The following is a 24,932-nucleotide window of genomic DNA, read 5'->3' on the forward strand; positions in this document are numbered from 1 at the left end:
CAGCTATGCAATTATGTTTGACACATTCTTAACTGCTATAATCTATGAAAAAATAATTATAATAATTAAAAACTATTATCATTGGTGTACCTTGAAAAAATGTAGGAAAAATTTTGATAAATACTACTAATAAAGGAGAAAATAAAGCATGCTTGATGTGACCGAAAACTTTACTACAGAATTTGAACATTGTAATATGACAGGTGCTCGTCCCTGAATACTGAAACAAATTTAACTCCAAAAGGATGTACATATATATCTGTTAACAGGATGCAATTAATTTAATGCAAAAGCCTTTAAATGGTCATACATTCTTTAAATTTGTCCTATAAAAATAAAAATAATCTTGAATATACAAAAAATTTAATTACAAGGATGTTTATAAGAACTTTTTTATATAATAGCAAAAGGTTAAAAACAACATAGATGGCCAGTGATTAATTAAATAAATTATAGTAAATAATTATGAATGAATACAAAAAGATATTGTAAAACAACTCTTTATAAGGAAAAAGTTATAAAACACCGTGTACTGAAAGATCTAACTTTGGGAGCTGGTGGAAATTTGTGTATCTATACACAAAATACATATTCAAAAACATTAACGGTGGTTCTCTTTTGGCAGGATTGTGTGTGAGTTTTTTACTTTTTTCTTTGTTATTTTCTACAGTTTCCATATTTTCTCCAGTGGAGATACATTATTTGGAAATCAGATTAAAATGTTACTAGGAAAAAAGTGCTTCTCAAACTTTAATGTGCATATGAATTAGCTGGAGAATCTTGTTAAAATGCAGATTCGGTATGTCTGACTCAGTATGTCTAGGTGGGGCCTGAAATTCTCTTCTTTTCTGACAAGCTTCCAGGTGATGCTAAGGATGCCATACGCAGACCTCACTTTGGGTAGCAAGGCTCCCTTCTAATCCTGTTGTATGGCTATTTTTGCAAAGCACAAGCAAGTAAAAGCTTCTCATTATGTTAGTACAGCTGATATAGTGCTTGATGTTGCTAAATAGACAATGGAAACATTTTATGATTTCAAATCATTTAATATCTCAATTACTTTAGTTTTTCTGTGAAGTCTGCTGATTACTCAAATTTTTATTAAAAAAATCATGATAAAAATACACATGTTTCAGTGAAAAGTTCAGTGTCTCTGGAATATGGTATTTACTAGAGTCAGGCCAGCATTTTACTGCTTTTGGTCAATGATCATAGGCCTTTAAAATAAATTGCAAAGAATAGAAAAAATTAGAACCTTGTTAGTGTAAGACTATAGTGATACTTAGTATTAATCTAAAAAACAATTCAACATTTATTGAGAATTATGCCAGCAATACTGAAATATATTGACATGTTCTTTGCCCTCAAGGAGTTCAAAATCAAATAGGGGAGACAGATACATAAGGACTAATAGTACTATAATTTTAACACTATGAAATAAGCCTTAATGAAAGTTAAGTGAAAGATGATAATGAGAACATAAACAAGTTTATAAATTCTAATAATGATGAAGGATAGAGAAATAGGACACTTGTGATTTTGATACAGAGATGATATCTGAGAGAAGCCTTAAAGTATGAGCAAATTTACCATTTGTAGAAATATAGAAAGAGAATTCCAGACAGAATTAACATCTTGAACAAGCACGGTTATGAAGTGCAATCCATTATCTGACTATCTGTTGCCATGTTCACTGTGGTGTCAAAAGTGTTAATTCTAATTAAGTGCCAGCAAAAACACAAAATGTATAGTAGCTATTTACATTTCTATGTAGAACAACAAGCAAATTATTAAATAGCTTATCCTAAATTATGCTAGTTAAAATTCTTTAGGCTCACTTAACAAAGGTTGCATAATATTTTCTTCTAATCTAAAAAAATGCATCAGCTCCCCACTGTCTATTAGAATGCATGTCCAAAATTCTGAATATCTGATAGAAAACTTTTAAATATTAGATCCACAAACTACGTTTCTAGACAATATCTAAATCTTTTAAGTAAATTCTAAATGTTCATATTTTCACATATTTGCGTATGTTTTCTTAGAATAAAATAACCCTTTCCTCCTTCTCTGAGTCTCGAAATTCCATTCATTCTTCAATATTCTTGAAGGCCCTATGTTCTCTTTAGCAATATTTTTTTATTGCACTTAGCTAGCACAGCAAGCTACTTACACATTTTAAGCAACCATTTCATTACACCTTGAATGTTATGTCATATTTGTTCTTCCTACTCTTGTTTTTGAGAGTAAGAACTAGATCTTATTTTCCTAGAAACTTGTTTACTTACTATGATATAGTAAATACTCAAAAAAGGTTTACCAAGTGAGTAGAAATCGACTGCTTATAGAATAGTTGTACATGAAAAAATTAGTGTAAAAAGATAGTGTGGAAAGTGTTCTAGCTTAGAAATTAAATGATACAGATTCATTCAGACTGACAAATAGGAAGTACATTGTCTGAAAGACTGTATAGACTTTGGAAATGTAAAACTGACTAGATAAAGTGGTCTATTATAACCACTTTAGTTATTTAATTCTGCTGAGGAAATCAATAATCATAATTGCTCATTTGTCCAATACAGTATTTAAATCTAAGATTCATTAATATGATTTGTTCCTACATGAAAAATAGCCTGTCAATTCATGGGAAAAGAAGACAGGTAAAGTGTTTGATAGTATTGACCTATTCACTCCTTAAAGTGTTGCAGTTAGACATTTATTACATGTATAAAGTCAAACATTTAAAACATGCAAAACTTCAATCAGTACTATATAACTCAACACACCATTTATGATCAAAGGAAGATTTAAAAGCTAACCATGATAAATTTTCTAGAAAGAGAACTTAATGAATGTCAATATTCTCATTCATTCTGAGTCAGAACAAAAAGCAGAATGTCTCCATGCTTTTTTTTGAACTTCATGTACTTATATGAGCATGGAATTAGCTGTTACATATTTATGTTATCAAGTAGGAATTCCTGTTACTTAATTTAGTAGTAAAAGATGAAGCACCTGGAAACCACTATGTGGCCTTTGTTCTGTATTTCTTCCTATACATAATGTCACTGGAGAAGTAAGAAACTTGGATTGAAGCTTGTTACATTTCATATCTGCCCCAATTGGTAATCACTCTTTACTCAATAGTTCATGAACCTAATTTTTAAAAAATTACATGTAGTTTCTGTGCTTAGTTGATTTCTTAAAACAGCACTTGTGGAACAAACATATTCAGAGTGTTTATCATCAGGAGATATTACATTCCTTTTTCTTGTCAAACAAGTCATGCAAGTAACTGCTTTAAGTAGCTTTGAAGAATGTGGTTTGTATGAAAACTTTGGCATAGTAAAAACTCCTTCCCTAACTCACTCTGCAAATGAATAAAAATTTGTGTTTTCACCACAAAAATAAAATTGGAATTTTGAAACAATAGAATTCCTCTGTTTTTGCTCTATCAGTGTTTTCTCTTCTACATTAACACATTCCATAATAGGAAACTAGAGCTCAATGCTTACCATACTCATCCTTACATATAAAGTATTGTGTCTATTATGATATTTTTGGAATGAGAAAAGTAGAGGAATAATTAATGAGCATTCAGTTGTTCTTTAAGTATTTCTTACATCATGCCTTATTTGTAAGGCTACAAGGTTTGCTCCTAATATTATTTGTGTACAATGATCCTATTTGTTTTATTTTTCTGACTTCATAATAAAGAAAAATGTCAATATTTTACATCTGTTTTTCCAAAAGAAATCATGGCTCATGATACTATTTTCCATTGCTAGATTTTAAAATGTGTTTCAGAAAGCATCCTAGGTTCCATACATTTAAAAAATGGTGAGGGTCTAGTTTAAATATAACTTTTAATTATTAAAAACATATGACATTCATTGATTTGAGATACATTTACTAAACACTCACTATATGAGGAACAGGTATTAATAAAACAATTCTGTCCTCAGTCCTCATTTAACTTTAAAAGATCTTTGAAGTGCATAAAAATGATTTCCAAAAGAGCTTAGGACAATGCAATTTAACTAAATAGGACAAGGAGAATGAATAACAAGCTTTCCTTACATGGTAAATTTTAATAATGTATCATTTTTTCAATATCCAGCAATTCATTAACTTAAAGATATAAATATATATACACACACACACTTATATATGTTATATTCCTCATCCATCAACTTGCTTATACAAAAAGATTAACTATAGATAGTCAAAACCTTTTGAGTTAAAAAAATTTTGCACAAATATATATTCTTCCTCAATTTCTCCCTAAAATAGGTTGAATATGGCAAAGAAAAGCTCTGGTTCAGTTAAAAAAATTAATTCCAATAAGCTTCTACAGAACTATGAAAGTGCTGTATAAACCAAGAGGTAAATTTTGTAAACCATTTTTTCTTTTTGGTTAAACTGAGTATTCTTCCTTAACTGCTATGCAATATATAAACAGAAAGAGGCAAACCCTAGGGCTATTTGATGATCAAACAAACACACCAAAAGGGGCAAGAGTTCCAAGGGTAATTCTATTGTTCCTTTAATCAGAGTGACAAAAATACCTTGAGGAGAGTCCAAGGTGAGGTGTGGAATGGAGGTACTAATATTGCTTATATTGCGTATATTACATATGAAACTTATCTTGTAAAGTGCATGCCACCAAAAATGGTTCCAATAGCACCATTTTAGCAAAGCAGTAAGTCCAGACATTTTAACATGCCTGGAAACAATGTGATACATGCATAAACAATTCTTTCCCCCATTTTTAGTCATATGTATATATGACATAAAATATAATTATGAAAGCTTCTGATATTCAAAATGTTATAAATGTAACCCTTTACATAGAATAATGTTTTTATTTTAGAAATTTCTGCTTGTATAACTTTCACACATACATTTAAAAATAAAAGGTGGCAAACATCATAGATATTTAATTATAAGTTCAAGACTGTTCTTGCCCTTTTCAAAGTTTAAAGCTTATAAACATAAGAAATTTTAAAAAGTAAACAGATCACTGTTTCTAAAATTCAGGGTTTTTTTAATATATAAGAACAATAACAAAAACAGTAACATATACTAGAAATGATGTCGGAATTTTTTAGAAAATTTTCTCACTGATATTGAACTTAGTCAAATATAAAACAACACAATGATAAAAGCTACATGATTCAGCTCAACTTATACTCAAGTTTTTGTGGAATTCTTTCAGCTTCATCTTGCAAAATGTCCTGTTCAGATCATAAAAATATAAACAAAACAGGGTTCATGTTTGATTTTAAAATGCCCATTACTATTGTAGCTGCTAGTTATAGTGTATCTGTTTTTGTAAAAACAAAAAACAAAAAAAAACTTACTTGATCTGTCCCATATAGCAGCAGTATGTTCAGAGAAATGAAGGCTGTCATTTTCCAGAGCAGTTTTCTGATCATGTGCAGTACCTTTCGAATGTCTATGAAATAATCGGCTAGCAAAACCTTCCAATTTCTGAAGAGCAGTAGTTGTACCTGTATGCTGGTTATAAGGTAGTTCTCTATAAGCTGCCATTCATGTGCATTTACACTTTACTTAAAGCAACTGCAAATATTTCCAGAAGGAGCTCAACAACTTCTTACACAGAAGCTAAGAGCTATGCATGTGTCAAACTTCCTGTTTGCAGGGTATTCAAACCACTACTGCTGCTCTGTTTCCTGTTAATATAAAACAGCACATTACCGAGCTTTTCTTAGCAAAACTCTTTTCATCTCAACTAGAGATGGGTATTTTAGAAACTTGCCATATCTGCCTACTTTAGTGTGTTAATATTAATATAGAAGTTCAGAGCATTAAATATAAAGCTTTGTATATATAGTAGGCTGAAAATTTTTTTAAAAAGCAAAACTAGTTAAACATGTATTACAACCTTGTGCAAACAACTGAAGGCCAAACCACCCTCCAAATATGTTAAAAAGAAATATTGTATTTTTCCAGGAAATCAGCCAATATATAGATTTATGAATCCTTATGAGCAGTTAACTTTTCATCAAAAAGTGGCAGAAACTCTTACAAAACAAATTTATAACACATATGTTATAACTTAAAAAAATCTGAAATAGCACCTTAAAAAACTTAATATTATTAACTCACTAATTTAGGTCTATACAGACACTCCAGAAACTTGGTATGTCAGTATTGCTTATCAATCTTTAAATCTGCTGCATGTGTCTTGCTATGAGCATTATATTTTAAAACATACTAAAATTTGAAAAAAGCAACAAAATACAACATTTAAAATTATATAAAATCAGCCATAGCAAGAAATTTCAAGTGAGAGAAAAAAAATTCCTTCTAGGTAGCTAAGACATGTTAATTTTAAAACCTTAACACTAAGGACTGCTTCATAAACTAAGCCCCTGATTTAGTGGTCTCACTTAGAAACATTTCTTGATTAAAAGTAAATAAAATTTGTCATTATCAATTTGCAGGAAAAAAAGTAACTTGTGGCCCTTAACAAGAATTTTAAGTACTTGCCTTTTGACATTAAATAAAGGCAGAGAATTTGTGTGGTTCTCTTTGGAAGTGCTAAATAAGAGAAAGAAGGAAGGAAAGAAAAGGAAAAGAAGGGAATAAAAGGGAGGGGAAGGGAAAGAAAGAAAAGAAAAAAAAGAAAAGGAAAGGAAAAACAATCTTAAAAAAAATTATCTAAAAAATCTTAGTCCAGATTTCCTGCCAGCTATTTGAGAAATACAATACATAGAAACAATAATGACAAATAGAATAGGAACAATCATGTAATCAAATTACGACAACACACACACACACACACACACACACACGGCCACTAATGAAATATTGCCTAATGAATTTTGCCATGTAACAGCTCATTTGTCTATACTTTTTGTGTATTAAAATTTATATCAATCTCAACAAATAGACAGCAGTATGTATTAGAAGAAACTTTTTAAATGTGTAGCTTTATGTATAAATATTATGTGTATAATAATACATCGTTTGTTTATTAACATTTGACAGTGCTGTACACAAAACAGACTCTAAGTGTCTATAGTCTTTAATAAACATTTGTAGAGCACGGGCTGATCCTATACAGAAAAAGTGCGTGAAATTCCTTTGACTTGCTCTCCTGAGTGAAATTCAATTCATCTTCAAGGCTCAGTACAAATGTCACCTCTTCTGTGAAGTCTCCCACATATTTTCTAGAAAAATAAACTGTTACCTCCTCTGTTTTCACTGACTTTATAATATTATGTTAAAATTTGCTGATTATGAATTTATGTGTCCCTAAATTGTGAGTTACTTAAATTCATAAATGCATGTATTACATACCCAATAAATATATATTAAATGAAGAAAGTATTTTTTCATTTTTAACAACTTAAAGATCTTTAAGTAGAATAATCACATACTTGAAAATGTTTGAATTTTATTTGTAAATCTTTATAAATAATCCAAAAAGCACTAAGTTGCTCATATATAGACAATAGTAATGGAAGTGTTATCATTGAATTCCTTTTTCTCTATATTCAGTTACTAAATTTTATTCATTCTTTGGTTTCATTTTCACTCAGTGAAAAATGTGGATTTCTAAAATAAATTCTTATTTTCTCTGCTTCCAATCACCCTCCTTTAATCATTTATCTCTCTAACATATTAACCTCCCCAAAATTTTACTCATGGTATTTTCTTGCCAAATACACAAACTAACACTAACATTTCAGCCTGACTATTCATTTTTAAAACATCTAACCAGACTTATATTCAACATTGCTTAAGTACAGAAATTCCATATTTCTAATTAGAATACTAAGATTGATTTACTTAAAACAATGCATAAGATTAAAACAAAATTATAATAGCAAAAAAAAGTAAGCTTCACTAAATGAGTATCTGAAAAATGCTACATTTGAAATCTGTTCATTTTTTTCAATAAAATTGTTTCCATTTGTTTTAAAGTCCTTATAGAAAGTAGAATATTTAGCCCTTAGAGCAATGTTTCTATATAAGGTAATGTGACCAGGAAGTTGTTGCTATGGAAGTGCTTAGGTGATTTGATTTTTACGAAGGGGGGGAAAAAAAAAAAAAAAGAAGAAGAAGAACTCTACTGGCATCTACTGCTAGAAGGAAAGAACTACAATTTTAATTAAAATTATGAATTCCTTATAATTCAAATTAATTTTAAGAAGTAAATTGCTCGTTACTCTTCTTGATGTTATTTTCAGCATTTTAATTTGCCCTAAATATCTATCCATGTATCCAAAATTTGCCATAATGGCATATCTTGCAGCAAAATAATGTAAGATTTTAAAACTAGAGAGTAATCAACTTCATGAGGTTATAAAGTCTTTATTCATTCTGAAGTTAATTTTAGAAATTATAGCAATTTTTAGAGTGAACCTGCTTTAATTGCCATAAGATACCACAAAATACTGGTTTGTTTCTTATATATCTGTCCATATATATATTTTTTGAGACAGGTTCTCCTGTCACCTAGGCCAGATTGTAATGGCTTGACCACAGCTCACTGCAACCTCAAACGCCTGATCGCTTTCAGCCAAAGGGATCCTTCTGCCTCAGCCTTCTGAGTAACTAGGACTGCAGATGTGTGCCACTATGCCTGGCTAACTTTTTTTTATTTTTGATTTTTTGTAGAGATAGGGGTCTCAATATGTTGCCCAGGCTGGTCTCAAACTCCTGGCCTCAAGTGTCCTCCTGCCTTGGCCTCCCAAAGCGCAAGGATTATTACAGGTGCAAGCCACTATGTTCTGTCTATTTCTGATATTTAATAATAGTAGTGACACATTTGCCAAGTCCTTTATAACATAAAAAGTGATTTGCACTGTAAAACATTGTGAAATTATTGTAAGGCTCATGAGATTCTTATTAATAAAAATAAAATAAGCAGCACAGGTATTATTATCCCTATTTTAAGATGCGAACATAAACTTATAACCGTTAAGTGACTTGCCCAAAGTCATCTAGATCCTACTGCTAGATTAGGGCTCCTTGTATTGCAGGAGACTGACTACTACAAGGAGTAAACACTTTTTCAAATGCAGTATTTTTCCAACAAGGGTAGGGAAGTGAAGGTAAAAGAATAGTGGTGGGTAAGATTGGTTCTTGGATAGATTATCCAGAGTCTGAGAATCTGCTATGAGAATGTTTTCCTTTGGATGGTCAACAATACTCATACAATTTCACTGTCCACATTTGCTTATAATCCTGTTTGGGCCCAGTAGAACTATGCATTTTAGAGTTTGAAGGTTAAAGAAAAGAAAAACATGAAAGCATATTTAATATGTAAACAATGTATTTGCTCCATGTGGAGGACAAGTGACATGACTACGACCCTTGCTATTCAAATAAACGTTTTAGGGTAATAGTTTTGCCTTTCCCAGAATGTTGTATAAATGGATTCATACACTATGTAACCTTTTAAGACTGGCATCTTTCATTTAGCATAGTATAGCAATTGAGATTCATCTATGTGTATGTTTTAGTAGTTCACTCATTTTTGTTGCTGAATAGTATTCCATCGCATGGATTTTTACCACGATTTATATATCCATTCACAATAGGATTGCTTTTGCAACTTTGTCAAAAATCTATTTGACTGGTCGGGTGCAGTGGCTCACGCCTGTAATCCCAGCTACTCGAGAGGCTGAGGTGGGAGGATCGCTTGAGCCCAGGGGTTCAAGGCTGCCGTGAGCTTTGATCACGCCACTGCACTCCAGCCTGAGTGACAGGGTGAGAACCCGTCTCTAAAAATAATAATAATAACAATTGATGATAGGTTGTATGGGCCTATTTCTGAACTTTCTATTCTCTTCCATTGACCTATCTATGTGTCAATTCTTTCACTAATACTACACTATCTTGGTTACTGTAGCTTTCAGTAAGTCTTAAATCTGATAGCGTAAATTCTCCATTTTTTTCTTTTTTAAGCTGTTTTGGCTATTATAGTTTCTTTACCTTTCCATATAAAGGTTAAAATCAATTTGTCTATGCCTTCACAAATAATCTTGCTAAGCTTTTATTTTGATTGTTTGAGAGAAATGACATCTTAACTATATTGAGACTTTCAATCCATAATCATAGTATGTCTCTCCATTTCCTTGGGTCTTTGATTTCTTTCATCAGTGTTTTATAGTTTCCAGCATACATATGTCAAACATATTTCACTTGATTTATACCTAAATATTTTAAAAATTGCAGCTATTGTAAATAGTACTTTAAAGAACATTTTACAACTGTTCAGTGCTACTATATGGAAATATAACTTATATTTATATATTAATGTTGTATACTGCAATCTTGCTAAACTTAAGTTTTAGAAGCTTTTTTTTCCATTTTTGTAGATTTCTTGGGATTTTCTATGTAGGCAATCATGTCATCTTTGAATAGAAACTGTTTTGTTTTATTTCTGTCTTTCTAATCTGTATGCCTTTTATTTATTTGTCTTGCAAATTTGCAGTGGTTAAGACTTCCAATACAATGTTATTCAAGAAGGGTGAGAGTAAAAACATTCTTATTCCAAGTCTTAGGAAGAAAGCATTCAGCTTTTTTGTCATTAACTATGATATTAGTTGCAGACTTTTTTTTTTTTTTCGCAGAGGCCCCTTATTGAGATAAGAAAGTTTCCTTTTTATTCCTGGGTAGCTGAGAGTTTTTATCTTGGAGGAATTTTGAATTTTATCTAATGTTTTTCAGCTTCCATTGATATGATCATGTGGTTTTACTTCTTTATTCTGCTAATATGCTGGGTTACATTGGTTAATTTTCAATATTGAACTAGCCTTGAATTCCCAGAATAAACACCTCTTGGCTGTGGTATACTTTATTTATTATTAAATATACTGCTGGATTCAATTTACTAGTATTTTATTGAGGAATTTTGTGTTTATATTCACAAGAGATATTGCTTTGTGGTTTTATTTTTATGTGCTATCTTTGTATGATTTTGGTAGCAGGTTAAGGTTGATCTCATAAAATAAGTTTAGAAGTATTCTGTTTTCTATTTTTTAGAAGAGATTGTGAGAATTGGTATCATTTCTTCCTTAAATATTCAGTAGAATTTACTAGTAAAACTATATGGGACAGTTTTCTTTTTTGGAAGATTACAAATACTATTATAATACAATTTGTTCAACAGATATAGGACTATTGAGTTATCTATTTTATCTTGAATGAGTATTGGTAGTTTGTGTCTTTCAAGAAATGGTCTTTCAAGAAGTTGCAAATTTATGTGAATAAAGTTGTTTCTAATATTCCCCTATTACCCCTTTAAAGTCTGTGACATTTATAATCCACTATACTACATTATTTATTTTACTGCTCAAATTATTCCAACATTGACCATTGGAAACACTTTTAATTGCCTCCCATGTCCCTTTGATATACCCCCCTCATTGTGTGTGCATGCCTGTGTTTGAACACTTCCTTACCCTTAACCACTGTAAGATGCCCTATGCTCACCTTGTGTATTTCCTGCCCCAGTCCTTGAATCAGCCATTTCTCCAAGGAGCCCTAGTTCCTTTTACTGGAGAATGGTATTAGAAATCAAGATCTGAGAACTGGGTACCTCGCTTTACTGAGGTTGCTGCTTCTAGACCCTCTTAGCTGAGAATGCAAGCATACTAACATTTGCATATTCCTTTGTCCATAAGTATTTCTAGTGTAACCATCTGTGTCTATGAGCTAACCATGAGTTCATCCTGGTGTCTACAGCTGTAGTGCATTACTGCATGATTCCTTCTAACTGCTTCCCCTTGCTTATCTGTAAATTCCCACTCCAATAGTGAGAAATCTGGCTCCCACCATCAACCATCCATTTACCTCCCAATTTCAGTGTACACATATAGCAATATCAGAATTGTTAAGCTCGTAGGTTAACAAATTTATACCTGCAGGAAATAACTTTATCAACTCAAGTACAGTACTTATGTAGAGTTTCTTTTTCCTCTAGTTTTACAGACTCCATTTATTTCCAAAGTAACTTAAGTCAATACCTTTTATCCTCATTTGCTTGAGTAGTTTCTTTCATATATTTATAATACAGTTAGATTATTTTGTCACATTCTGCATTCCATCCTGGGATCCACCAACCTTCTAAATGATTTTTTTAGAATTTTACATGCATTAAGGCTTGCTCTTTGTGTTGTGCTTTCAGTTTGGACAAATGTATAATACCATACATCAATTATTAAAAGAGGAGTGTCAAAGTCTTCCACTATAACATTAGATTTGTCTGTTTCTCCTTTCAGTTCTATCAGCTTTTGCTTCATGTATTTTGACACTGTGTTGTTAAGTGCATATATTTGGGATTGGTAAATCTTCTTGGAGAATTGATTGTCAAATAATTATGTAATACCCTTTTTTATTATTGATCATTTTTATTGCTCTAAAGTCTGCTTTTTCTGAAATTAATAGAGCTACTCCAGCTTCTTTTTGGTTAGTGATAGCATGGTACATTTTCCTTCTCTCTTTTCTGCCTAATTCTTTATATTTAAAATAGGTTTCATAGAGACAGTATATAACTGGATCTTGCCTTTTTTTGTTTGTTTGTTTAAGTTTTGTTTTTTATCCACTCTGACAATTTCTGTCTTTTAATTGTTGTGTTTACAGCTTTCACATTTAAAGTGACTATTGACATAGATTAATATTCACCACATTGTAAATGTTTTTCCTCATTGCATTTATTTTTTCCTTTTCCCCTTATTTTCCTGCCTCCCCTGGTTTTAATCAAACATTTTATATGATTTCACTTAATCTCCTCTTATCAATCATACCTCTTTTTAGAAATTTTTGTTAGCGCTTGTCCTACAGTTTTCAGTGAACATTTTAAATTAACCTAAGTCCCCTTTCAAATAGCACTATATTGCTTGCCTTGTAGCACAGGTACTTTATAACACAGTATTCCCAAATCTTTTCTCTCATCCCTGTGACATTGTTGACATTCATTTCACTTGTCCATATACCATTATCACCCAGTACATTGTTACTATTATGACTTTAGACAGTTATCTTTTAGATCAGTGAAGAATTTTTTAAAAGATCATATTTTATCTTCATTTTTTTCCTTTTCTGATTATTTTCCTTTCTTTATGTAGATCTGAGTTTCTAACTTGCACCATTTTCCTTTCCTTGAAGAACTTCTTTTATCATTTCTCATAGCACAAGTCTGCCGGCAATCAATAAATAACCATAGTTTTTATTTGTCTGTGAAAGTATTTGTCCTTCACTCTTGAAGGATAATTTCACTGTATATGTATTAATAATTCTAGGTCAGTGGTTTTTTTTTTCTTTCAACTCTTTAAATATTTTACTCCACTCTCTTCTTGCTTGCATGGTGATGAGAAGTCTACTATAATTCTTATTCTGTTTCTCTATAGGTGAAGTCTTTTCTCCCCCTCCCCACTCTGGCTTCTCTCAAGATTTCCTCTTAATCTTTAGTTTTCTGCAATTTGAATATGATGTGCATGGTTTCATTATTTTGGTATTTATTTTGCTTGGGATTTTCTGAGGTTCCTGGACCTGTGTTTTGAAATCTGCCATGAATTTTGTAACATTCTTGACTATTACTTGAAATATTTCTTCTGCTCCTTTTCCCTTCCTTCTCCTTCTGGTATTCCAATTATGAATATGCTACATTTTTTAAAATTATCCCACAATTCTTGGATGTTGTTTGTTTTCTTTTTCATTTTTTTTTTCTATTTCAGTTTAGGAAATTCCTATTGACCTATCTTCAGCCTCACTGATTCTTTCCTCAACTGTTCCATTCTCTTAATGGGCCCATCAAAGGCATTCTTCATTTCTATTACAGTGATTTTTATATCTAGCATTTCCGTTTGATTCTTTCTTAGTTTCTGTTTACATTACCCATGTGCTCTTGCGTGCTGTCTGCTTTTTCCATTAGAGTTTTTAAAATATTCATCATAGTTATTTTATATTCCCTATCTGATAATTCCAGCATCTATAATACGTGAGTCTGGTTCTGATGCTTGCTTTGTCTCTTCAGGGTATTTTTTCTTGCCTTTAGGTATGCCTTTAATTTTTTTGTTTTAAGTTCACCATGTTACACTGGGTAAAAGAAACAAAGGTAAATTTACTGTGTGGATTTGTTAATCTGGCAAGGAGGTGAGCTGTGTTTAATGTTTGCTATAGGTGTCAGAAGCTTCATGTTCCTCTGGTATTCTTGTCTTTGTCTCCTCCATTGACTTTGGGCTTGCGTCAGTAGTCCTCCTCAGAGAAGAATTGTTCTGGAGATTTCAATATACTTCACTTTTCACAGAGTATTTAGAATTAAAGTGAGCACTTCGAGGGAAATTTATAAGCCTTACCAATATTTGTTTCCCTTTCAACTCTTCTCCCTTTTTATTTTGGTTGTTATACATCTATATATGCTGAAAACTCCACCAATGTTATAACTTTTTGTTTCTACCATCATACATATTTTAATGAACCTAAGAAGAGAAAAATAGTCTATTATATTTACCCAGATATTTATCATTTCTGTTGCTTTCTTTTCTTAATGAAGTTCCAGATTTACCTCTGGTATTCATTTCTCTTCTGCCTCAATAACTTTCATTAGCACTTCTTTTAAAGCAGGACTGCAGGTGATGAATTATCTTTGGTTTCTAGTAATTTGATTATGATGTTATCTTCTTAGGGTTCATTGAACTTCTGGAATCTCAGCCATTACATCTTCAATTTTTTATTTCTGCATCAATTGCTTTCCTCTTCCTCTGTGATTTCAATGACCTGTATGTTAGACATTTTCATATTGTCCCATAGATTCCTAAATCTCTATTGCCTTTTTAAAAAACATGGTTTCCTTGTTGTTTACAATAGAAAATTTCTTCTGATCTTCTATTCTAATTCACTGACTCTTTTCTGTATCATTTCTATTCTCTCTCATAGTTTAAGGTACCTGTGTGGTCACTGTTGCTGTCACCACTCCCACAGGAGTGCAGTGTCAGGCCTGTGTCTTGCCTCCAAGCAGGACCGGAAGAAAAACAAACAAATGAGTTTTCTTTTATTTTTTCTTTCCTGAAGGGGATTTCCTTACAGGTTCTGTCATCAGAAAATGAGGATTTTTCTTGGAGTATTTTCTGCCTGAATCCACTGCACAGTTTTGGGATTCAAGCTGCCTTGAGTAGAAGCTGAGAGATGTGGGAGGAAATTTTTTTTTTTTTTTTTGAGACAAGAGTCTCACTTTGTTGCCCAGGCTAGAGTGAGTGCCGTGGCGTCAGCCTAGCTTACAGCAACCTCAAACTCCTGGGCTTAAGCGATCCTACTGCCTCAGCCTCCCGAGTAGCTGGGACTAGAGGCATGTGCCACCATACCCAGCTAATTTTTTCTATATATATTTTTAGTTGTCCAAATAATTTTTATTTCTATTTTTAGTAGAGATGGGGTCTCGCTCAGGCTGGTCTCAAACTCCTGACCTCGAGCGATCCACCCGCCTTGGCCTCCCAGAGTGCTAGGATTACAGGCGTGAGCCACCGCGCCCGACCTGGGAGGAAATTTTTAAAAGCAGGAAATTCACTACTCTTATCTGTCTCTTTTCTAGTTTTGATTTTCCTTCCCAATCTGCCTGCTATCTTTACTTTTCAAAATCCTCCCATAGCTACTTTCTGTATTCTGTTCAAGATTTTAGGTGCAATCAGTGGGAGAGACAGTTCCATCTTAATTGGAACGAGAAGCCAATCCAATCACTTTTGATTTTAATAATTTAAAAATACATCTAGAAATAAAAGTTTTAAAAGATGAAGCCTGACTTTCAACATGCTCCACCTTGATCTCAGTGTGAAATTAACATACATTTCTCAATAAATCCACAATAAAGTTTTAATACTTTTTTCACAGCACTTTGTGTAACAAAAAGTTATATAAAAATGTGATTTTTAAATAAAATTTAATGACTACTAATAACAATGATGGTGCCATTATTAATGAGGAGTTGTCAGTTTCACACTTGACAAACTGATATTCTTCTAAATACATAAATAAATTTTCACAATCACACTCTATATTTTTCATCCTTGGACTCTCCATAATGACTAAAATAATAAATAGTAATAAATATCAAAGTATAGTAAACTAAAAAAGTTTATAATCTTGGTAAATATTAAGGGATAAGATAATACAAGATACAAAAACAGTATCTTACTATTCCACATCAAAAGACAAATGGACGTTTATTGAATTTTAGCAAAATCTAATGTAAGAAGATCCAAATGCTCAAAACGTATGTTCTACAGCAAAACATAAGTATTTTCTACTATTTCTTTTAAGAATTTAAATCGCTTTTATTCAGATGTCTGAGTCTGGAGTACACTGTTCAATATGGTAGTCACTAGTGACATGTGGTTATTTAAACTGAAAATTTAGTTCTCCAGTCACACTATCTATATTCCAAGTGCTCCTCATGGGTACTTTCTAGGCAGTGCAAATATCAAATATTTCCATCATTACAGGAAGTTTACTGGACAGAACTGGACAGTAGAAACATCCATAATTTTGTGGAAGCATAGTTCCTGTGATAGCTATAGGCTAGAACTCTGTTACCTCTTTTCTTTTTTTATGCCTATAGTGAAAAAAATTTCAAATAATTTTCTATTTTTTTAAATGAACTTATTTTAAATTTCCCATTTATAAGTATTTTTTGGAGCTCTTGTATATTATTATTTATTCTAACTTGTGATTTCATCAAGGTATACATTTGGTTCAGGGCTTATTGAGGAGATACAATGTATTGAGGTGACACAAAATTATGTTAAAAAATGTAATAGCAGATAGTTGCTTGATAAATACCCAAGATCAAAAGATGTAAGGTGAAAAAAGTTGTTGAAGGTTGTATTATCTTGGCTGATTATCCACTTAATGACTGAATAATGACAGGTATATTGATAATATTAAACAGAACTGCTGATAAATATTGCTTTTCTTAAACTAGTTCTGAATAGATGATTTGAAGAGAATATTGTAGATGGGAAGAACTGTGGAGGCTGGTATTCAAGGCACTTATTCCTATAACTTAACTGGTTCCTTGCACACTGAATATTTTAAAGAACCCAGTACCTGTTTTGCTGATAGATACATTTTTGCCACCGTTTTATCTGTTACTTCTATAATGTTTGGTTTTCTCTTCCACAGAACAAGAGCATTAATAACTTCCCTGCTATATCACTGGTTTTGTGTGTGGCTCAAATAAGAAAATATAACTGAAATTGCTTTGTAACCTGTAAATATTACAAAAATGCCAACTAGTATTACATGAAAACATCTGATTAATAACTATTAATATATAGCTATCAATTATTTAAATTAAAGAAAATCAAAGTATATTTCAATATTTTTTTTAGTCTAACCACTGGAAGCATGCAAACAACTAAATTGTTCAAACAAGATTTTTAAAAACTATTCTTTTGTAATATTTTGTGGATGTGGCACAACAACCAATTTATGCAATTTGGACAGAATGCTATAGAATTGAATGAAAAATTCCAGTGACATCAAAGCAATATTGTCCCTAAAGCATGAAAAGTGTCAGTTCTCTGTGTTCCATACTGTCTAATATACCTTGTATGCTAAAATATCTTTTGTTTTTAATTGTCCTTTTTTGCAGCTAAGGTATCTACATTATAGAATAGATTAGATTTTGAGCAATCCTGGACAAAGAGGTTTTCCTTTTTACATGATTAAAACTTTGCAAATAGGTTTTCTTTAAATAAAAAATTCCCACGACACATATATTTATCCTTAATAAAATTTTATAATATAAGAATAGGAAATATTATATTTTCTTCAAAATATAAAATATATTCACTTGTAGTACTTTTAAAACAAACTACTATATATTCAGATAGGAAAATAGTCAACATAGACAACTCAATGTGTTATTAAAATAACTTCTCAAATGTCAGAATCTAACAGAAAATAAGAACTAAATTTGCTGTCAATAGCTATCAAATATAGGCTGGGCGCAGTGGCTCACGCCTGTAATCCTAGCACTCTGGGAGGCCGAGGCAGGAGGATCGCTCGAGGTCAGGAGTTCGAGACCAGCCTGAGCAAGAGTGAGACCCCATCTCTACTAAAAATAGAAAGAAATTATCTGGCCAACTAAAATATATATAGAAAAAAATTAGCCGGGCATGGTGGCACATGCCTGTAGTCCCAGCTACTCAGGAGGCTGAGGCAGTAGGATCGCTTGAGCCCAGGAGTTTGAGGTTGCTGTGAGCTAGGCTGATGCCATGGCACTCACTCTAGCCTGGGCAGCAAAGCAAGACTCTGTCTCAAAAAAAAAAAAAAAAAAAAAAAAAAAAAAATAGCTATCAAATATAATAAAAAGAAAAAAAAAACATAAAATTCTCATTTTTATTATAGTCACAGTAAAATAGCTTAGTAATACACCAGAAATAATCAAACTTTGCTTGTTCTGAACTTAGGCTGTTTACCTAATTAAATACAACTATTAGTGATACCAGCAGGCAAATTAACTTCATCTTTTCTGGAAAGATATATTTTTAATACCGATATAGTGGAGTATACCTCCTGCAGTGTTGATTAGAACAGCATTTTTGTTTTGTTTTTGTTCTTCCTTCCAACAAATAAGAGCTTTAGATGCCTTGCTCAATGTCTTGCAGGTGTTTTTAAGGGGCAAGGGAAAATGAGCATGCTTACTAATGATATGTTTAAATCACTGATACAGCTATTTTCAGAGTTTATTTGATAGCTTATTGTTTTTTAATTGTCCAATGTAGCAACTTATGTTACTGTTTGGTTTTCCTCTCTTATTTATCTTCATTTCATGTACAAATGTACAATTTCTACAATGTATTTTAAGTAACATAGAGGAATTTATTTACTCCATTGCTTTACAGCCATTCAAATAGGACATATTAGGCATGCCTTGAAAGAGTAAAATTCAACTCATGAATATTTTATTTCTTGGAACAGTGGCAGATATTTCCAAAAATGAATTGGCTCTCTTAATTTTTCAAAAAATATTTTTGATATTGGTCTAATGAGCTCATTTAGAGCCTTGCATTATGTAAGTTCCAAAAAATTTAATGCATTCCAATGGACCTTGATATTTATTTTTGTACCTAATCAACAATTGAAGAAAGAGAGCATATCCAACCACCTGCAAATATGTCCTGAGTATCTATAATGTCCAATGATTAAATTGTAGAGAATATTAAAAAATTACATAAGAGGAATTTTTACAAGAAAAGTAAAATCCAGTAATGTTTATATAATAACTCAAGATTTACATGACATATCATCAAATATGTAACTAGAATACAGGCAAATTTTTCTACATAGTTAATTTGTTATGGCTCAAGATACCAATTTGTTAACAAAATAATCCTAATGGTACACTAACCCAAAAATGTCCATGAAATACTTTTCACATACCAAGGAACTCCAGCCACTCCATCTACATGAAAGACTCCACAGCAAATGTAAATACAAAGTTTGACCATTTTAGAAGCCTAGCATCCCTAGTATTTTCTGTTTACGGGACTTTAAAGTCCCAAAAGACCATGAAGAGTAGAAAGGGCAGTTCAGGGTATACTAGGTATTGAGGAATGGCATATGTGAAATATGAGAAGTGTCTTGGGGTGTAGATAGGATTTAGATAGGATCAGAAAAAAGGACAAGAGCAACTCAAGAAGATGAAACTATGTGAATGAAGGCTTAGAGGAAAGAATAATTATGATGCCAGCAGAACAAAGAAAAAAATCCTGTGAAGAACAAAATATATGTTGGCAAGTAATAGAGAAACCTGTATTAGTTAAATGGGGCCTGATTACAATTCTTTATGAACCAATCATTCCTTTGAGGCCTTCGTTGAAACACTCTATTCTCCCAATTTGTTCTCCTTTGTGGATTGAGAAATGTGAAGAAAGAAGTAAAAGAAGATACACAGAAGGTAATTTGTGGGTAGAGGTCTATTTTGTATAGGGTGGTCTAAAACTGTCTGAGAAACATGACTTAGAGTTGTCAAGACCTGAAGTATAAAGCAAAACTCAAGGAATGATGGAAGATGAGTATACCAAGCAGAGAGAAACAGTGAATTAAAGACCCTGAGATAGAAAGGAGGCAGAAACAGTATAACTACCGGGAGGAGAATGGATTGGGAAATTTTCTCTGTAGGTGGAGGATAAGAATAGAAACATGGAAAATAACTTCTCAAATGTCAATTAAAGATTACTGCAAGAGTCCAGGCAACAGATAAATTTACCTTAAATAGTAAATATATCCTCCTCTCAGTTGTGACTATGAGTCTTAAGCATGCATACCAAAGGTCACAGTCTCCCTGTACTTCCTCTTCTTTCCAGACTCCCTATGTCTTGGTTCCAACTCTCATCCTATTTGTCGTATTACTAAAATACAGTCATATTTTTAAAACACAACCCTAACTATGTAATTACAAAAAGACAAACTCAAGTGGCTTCCCATGGCCTACAAAGTCCAAACCCATAGCCCAGGCATAAGGACCTTCATAAACCTTAAGCAGCCTTCCATTTAGTTCCATTTCAGCCACTCATATCTTAAACAATAATACTACTAACCTAACTGCCCTTTCCTAACTCTGTGTGTTTGCATTTGCATAGTGGGAAACTGCAGTTTCCCACTTTGGTTCAAAACCAGGCTTGACAGCTAACCGATTTCTGATAAACACAATGCTGCCCCCATTAGTTCCATCTACTCCCTGGAAGCTGTAAATATGTCTTAACACATAGCTACAGGGACTCCACAGAAGTAATTAAGTCTACTAATTAGTGACTTTAAAATAGAGTCCCCTAGATTACTCAGGTGGGCCCATTATAATTACATTCATTCTTAAATGCAGAGAACTTTCTCCAACTGGAAGCAGAAGAGAGCTATGGTGAGATGTCATTAAGATTCCAAGTGTGACAATTCACAATTGCAAAGATGTGGAAACAACCCAAGTGCCCATCGATACATGAGTGGATTAATAAAATGTGGTATTTGTATACCATGGAGTACTACTCAGCTATAAGAAACAATGGTGATATAGCACCTCTTGTATTTTCCTGGAAAGAGTTGGAACCCATTCTACTAAGTGAAGTATCCCAAGAATGGAAAAATATGCACCACGTGTACTCACCATCAAATTGGTTTCACTGATCATCAGCTAAGAGCACATTTAGGAATAACATTGATCGGGTGTCGGGCAGATGTGGGTGGGGAGGGGAAGGGTGTATACATACATAATGAGTGCGATGCACACTGTGTCTAGGGGATGGACACGTTTGAAGCTCTGACTCAGGGCGGGGCAAGGGCAATATACATAACCTAAACTTTTGCACCCCCACAATATGCTGAAATAAGAATTAAAAAAAAAAGATTCCAAGTGAGAGAAAGATTGGACACATCACTGCTGCCTCTGAGATATTAGAGCCCACGTACAAGCACCAGAGAGAGGCCTCTAGGAGGTAAGTGTGGCCCCCAGATGACAGCCATCAAAGAAACAGAGACCTTAGTCCTATAATCACAAGAAACTGGATTCCCCCAAAATATAAATCAGTTTGGAAGTAGATTCTTCCCCAGAAACTCCAGATAAGAGCCTGCCAGAATTCTGACCTACAGAACTGTGAGATAACAAATGGGTATTCTTTTAAATCACTAAATTTGTAGGAATTTGTTATGGAAACCATAAAAAATACAAGACTTAAGTGTCATAAGGTAATGGGGGTGAGGAGAATGGGATTCTATTTCCAAGAGTAGTAAAATATATGAAACATGGAAATAGGAAACTCCTCATTGTGGCTGATGCAGGCACGGTCTCCCTCTACCACCTTCATGTTGATAAGAACCTTCCCATTGATCTGCTGACCCTCTAGTCAAGATTATGGCCAGGTAGCCCAATATCTAAATCTCCATGGATAGGCTTTCTAAATACCTGAAACAGAAGAAAAGAAGATGAAACTTCTCCCCTCAACCCACTACCACTACACAAAAGGAGAAGGCATGGGATAGTCACTCCTTTCACTGACACAAGAGCCCTTAACAGTGTGGATTAGGGCAAACTTAAGATCTCAGGAATTTGTCTGCCAGTGTAGTTGCTCTGACTCCACAGAATGGAATGGTGAAGGTAGGGGGCTATAGGCTCAGATAGCAAAATTACAATGTTCACATTAAAAAAAAAATCACACATTTCACCTTTACCCATAATTACTATTGTAGAAGGCTGATCTTCTCCACTCAAAGTGTAGCTCAATGCTATTTCCTCTGTTTTAGCTCCTAAAATATAATACCCATATTATTATACTGACCACACTGTAATAATTACCTTTATACTTCTAACTCTTCCTCTGAGCTTCTCACATCATTTTCTACCTCCTGAATCTAACATAATGGTGATCACATAGTAAGCATTCAGTAAATGTTTTTGAATTGACTAATTTCTTCAAGACACCATGACTCTTTTATGAGACAGTTTTAGGTATCTCAAATCAAAGACAAGTCACAGAAATAGAAGGCCTTTATTAGGCCCCAGTATATCACATATATTTCTACACTACTTTAGAGGGTTATGCATTTCCACTATCTTATAATGTTTCTATTTTAATTTAATATTGGATGTAAAACTGTAAGAAAATATAAAACTTACTATTTCAAATATTTTGGAACCAATTTGCTTATAACATATATTAGGCTACATAATATATTCTAAATGTTGTAAGATTGATGATGATAAGAATGCTAACTTATATGTCAGGCATTGTTCTAAGTTTTTTTACATGAAGTAAATAACACATTCATTCCTTGGGTATTATTATCCTGTTTTCCAGAGGCACAAAGAAGTTAAGTGTGTTGCAAAAAGTTACAAAATTACAACATTCTATAAAGTATCTTATTTTCATTTCTTTTCCCTACCTACCTCCGAGAAGTATATCAAACTTATTTTAAATAAATTACATTTTCAAAAGTTTTAAGCCTTTCCCAAAATCTTTTCTGGAATAAATGGAAATACGGTAAAGTGTCCAAAAAACAGAGAGATAAATTGCTAAGATTTTGTAGAGTTCTTTGTTGTACATATGGTTTCTCCATTTATTTTAGAGCTCTGCTAAGTGATTACTGAACCCGTTAGCTTCTGTATAAGGATTTGGCAGTGATTTCAGTAACTTTCATTTCTAGATCACTCTCTAAATAATTTTCTTATTGCGACTATGATAGACAGCTAACAAACTTGATATAGTTTTAATATCAATATGTGAAGAAACTTTAGCATAGTGGAAAAGTAGTTTTAACTCATTCTCTAGGAGAAACCACTCCACACATCACCATGTGGTATCCACTTCTAACACACACATATTAAAACTAAGAAATAAATATTAGCTTAAGGCACAAGGACTACAATATAGCTTAAACTGACCCCATTTGAAATCACCCAGGCCACCTAATAAATGATCTGGTGCCAACCATTGCAGGAACAATTAGATGACACTTAGCTCTTAAGTACTATAAGCTACGGAGTCAGCCAGAAGGTGGCAGAACGGGGCCATTTAAGCTTCACATATTGTCATTATCTTAAAGTTTGGCAGTTTTAATTTGATTCTCAGCTTGACTGTTGTTGGTGTATAGAAATGCTACTGATTTGTGTACATTGATTTTGGAACCTGAGACTTTTCTGAATTTATTTATCAATTTCAGGAATCTCTTGGCAGAATCTTTGGAGTTTTCTAGATATAACATCATATCATCAGCAAAGAACCACAGTTTGACCTCCTCTCTCCCCATATGGATATTCTTAATTTCCTTCTCTTGCCTGATTGCTCTGGCTAGGACTTTCAGCACTATGTTGAAAAGAAGTGGTGACAGTGGGCATCCTTTTCTTGTTCCAGTTCTGACTGGGAATGCTTTCAACTTTTCCCCGTTCAGTTTGATCTTGACTGTGCGTTTGTTGTGCATGGCTTTTGTAATTTTGATATCAGCTCCATCTGTGCCTATTTTGTTAAGAGGTTTTATCATAAAAGGGTGCTGAATTTTGTCAAATGCTTTTTCTGCATCTATTGAGATGATCACACAATCTTTATTTTTGCTTCTGTTCATGTGGTAAACTGCATTTATAGATTTATCTATGTTGAACCATCCTCACATCCTTGGGATGAAGCACACTTGGTTGTGATGGATTATTTTTTTGATGTGCTACTGAGTTTGGTTTGCCAGGATTTTTTGAGAATTTTTGCATCTATATTCATAAGGAATATTTGTTTCTTGGATTTTGGTTTTCTTTTCTCACTCTTATTCCCACCTCCCAGAAATACCATTATCAATACTTTGGAATATTTGCTTCAAGTCCATATTTCTGTTTATCTTTTAAAAATTATACAATGTTGAATAGAGTATCTATTTGGAAATTAGAACATTACAAATAACACTTAAGGCACCCTTGATTACCACCCTCATCCTAATTCCTCTTCTCTGCTCCCTAGAAGCAACCACTATTCTAAATCTGCTGGTGGCTTTCAGATCTCTTTTTTATATTTTTACATACACATATGTTTACACAGAAAACATATACTGCTGTTTTTTTAAAATATACCTAAATAGCGTCATGCTCTACATATTACTTTGTGAATTACTGTTTTCAAATGCACCATATTTTACCTGTTTCTCTCTTGATGAGCTTTTAGGTTATTTCTAGTTTCCATTATTATAGATAATTCAATAATGGACATCATGTTCATGTCTTTCTCTCTCTCTCTCTCTCTTTCTCTCTCTCTTTTCATTTTATTTCTCCTAACATCATGATATGTCTCTAGCCATGATTTCTTTCAGCTGTCCTTCATACAAGTGATGACCTACCATCTAAGGCTATAGTAATGTTTATAAAGTCCCTAGCTAGTAATCATTTTTAACAGTTTTATTGAAATAGTTTACATGCCATAAAA

At 32.7% G+C, this 24,932-nt stretch overlaps 1 protein-coding gene across 2 annotated transcripts in view; it reads right to left on the minus strand.

Annotated features, from left to right (window-relative positions):
• PRKACB (protein kinase cAMP-activated catalytic subunit beta) overlaps positions 1 to 24,932 on the minus strand; it is a 128,535-nt gene that overhangs the window by 68,146 nt on the left and 35,457 nt on the right. The window contains exon 2 of one of the 2 annotated variants that reach the window (XM_045547661.1): positions 5,364 to 5,696. The exons of the other annotated variant lie outside the window; for it this stretch is intronic. Coding sequence (XP_045403617.1) covers positions 5,364 to 5,553 — 190 coding nt within the window. The 5' untranslated portion in view covers positions 5,554 to 5,696. The remainder of the gene's footprint in view (positions 1 to 5,363; positions 5,697 to 24,932) is intronic. 2 annotated transcript variants of the gene reach the window in all.

This window comes from Lemur catta, chromosome 3, assembly GCF_020740605.2.
Source record: "Lemur catta isolate mLemCat1 chromosome 3, mLemCat1.pri, whole genome shotgun sequence".
NCBI classification, from domain to species: domain Eukaryota; kingdom Metazoa; phylum Chordata; class Mammalia; order Primates; family Lemuridae; genus Lemur; species Lemur catta.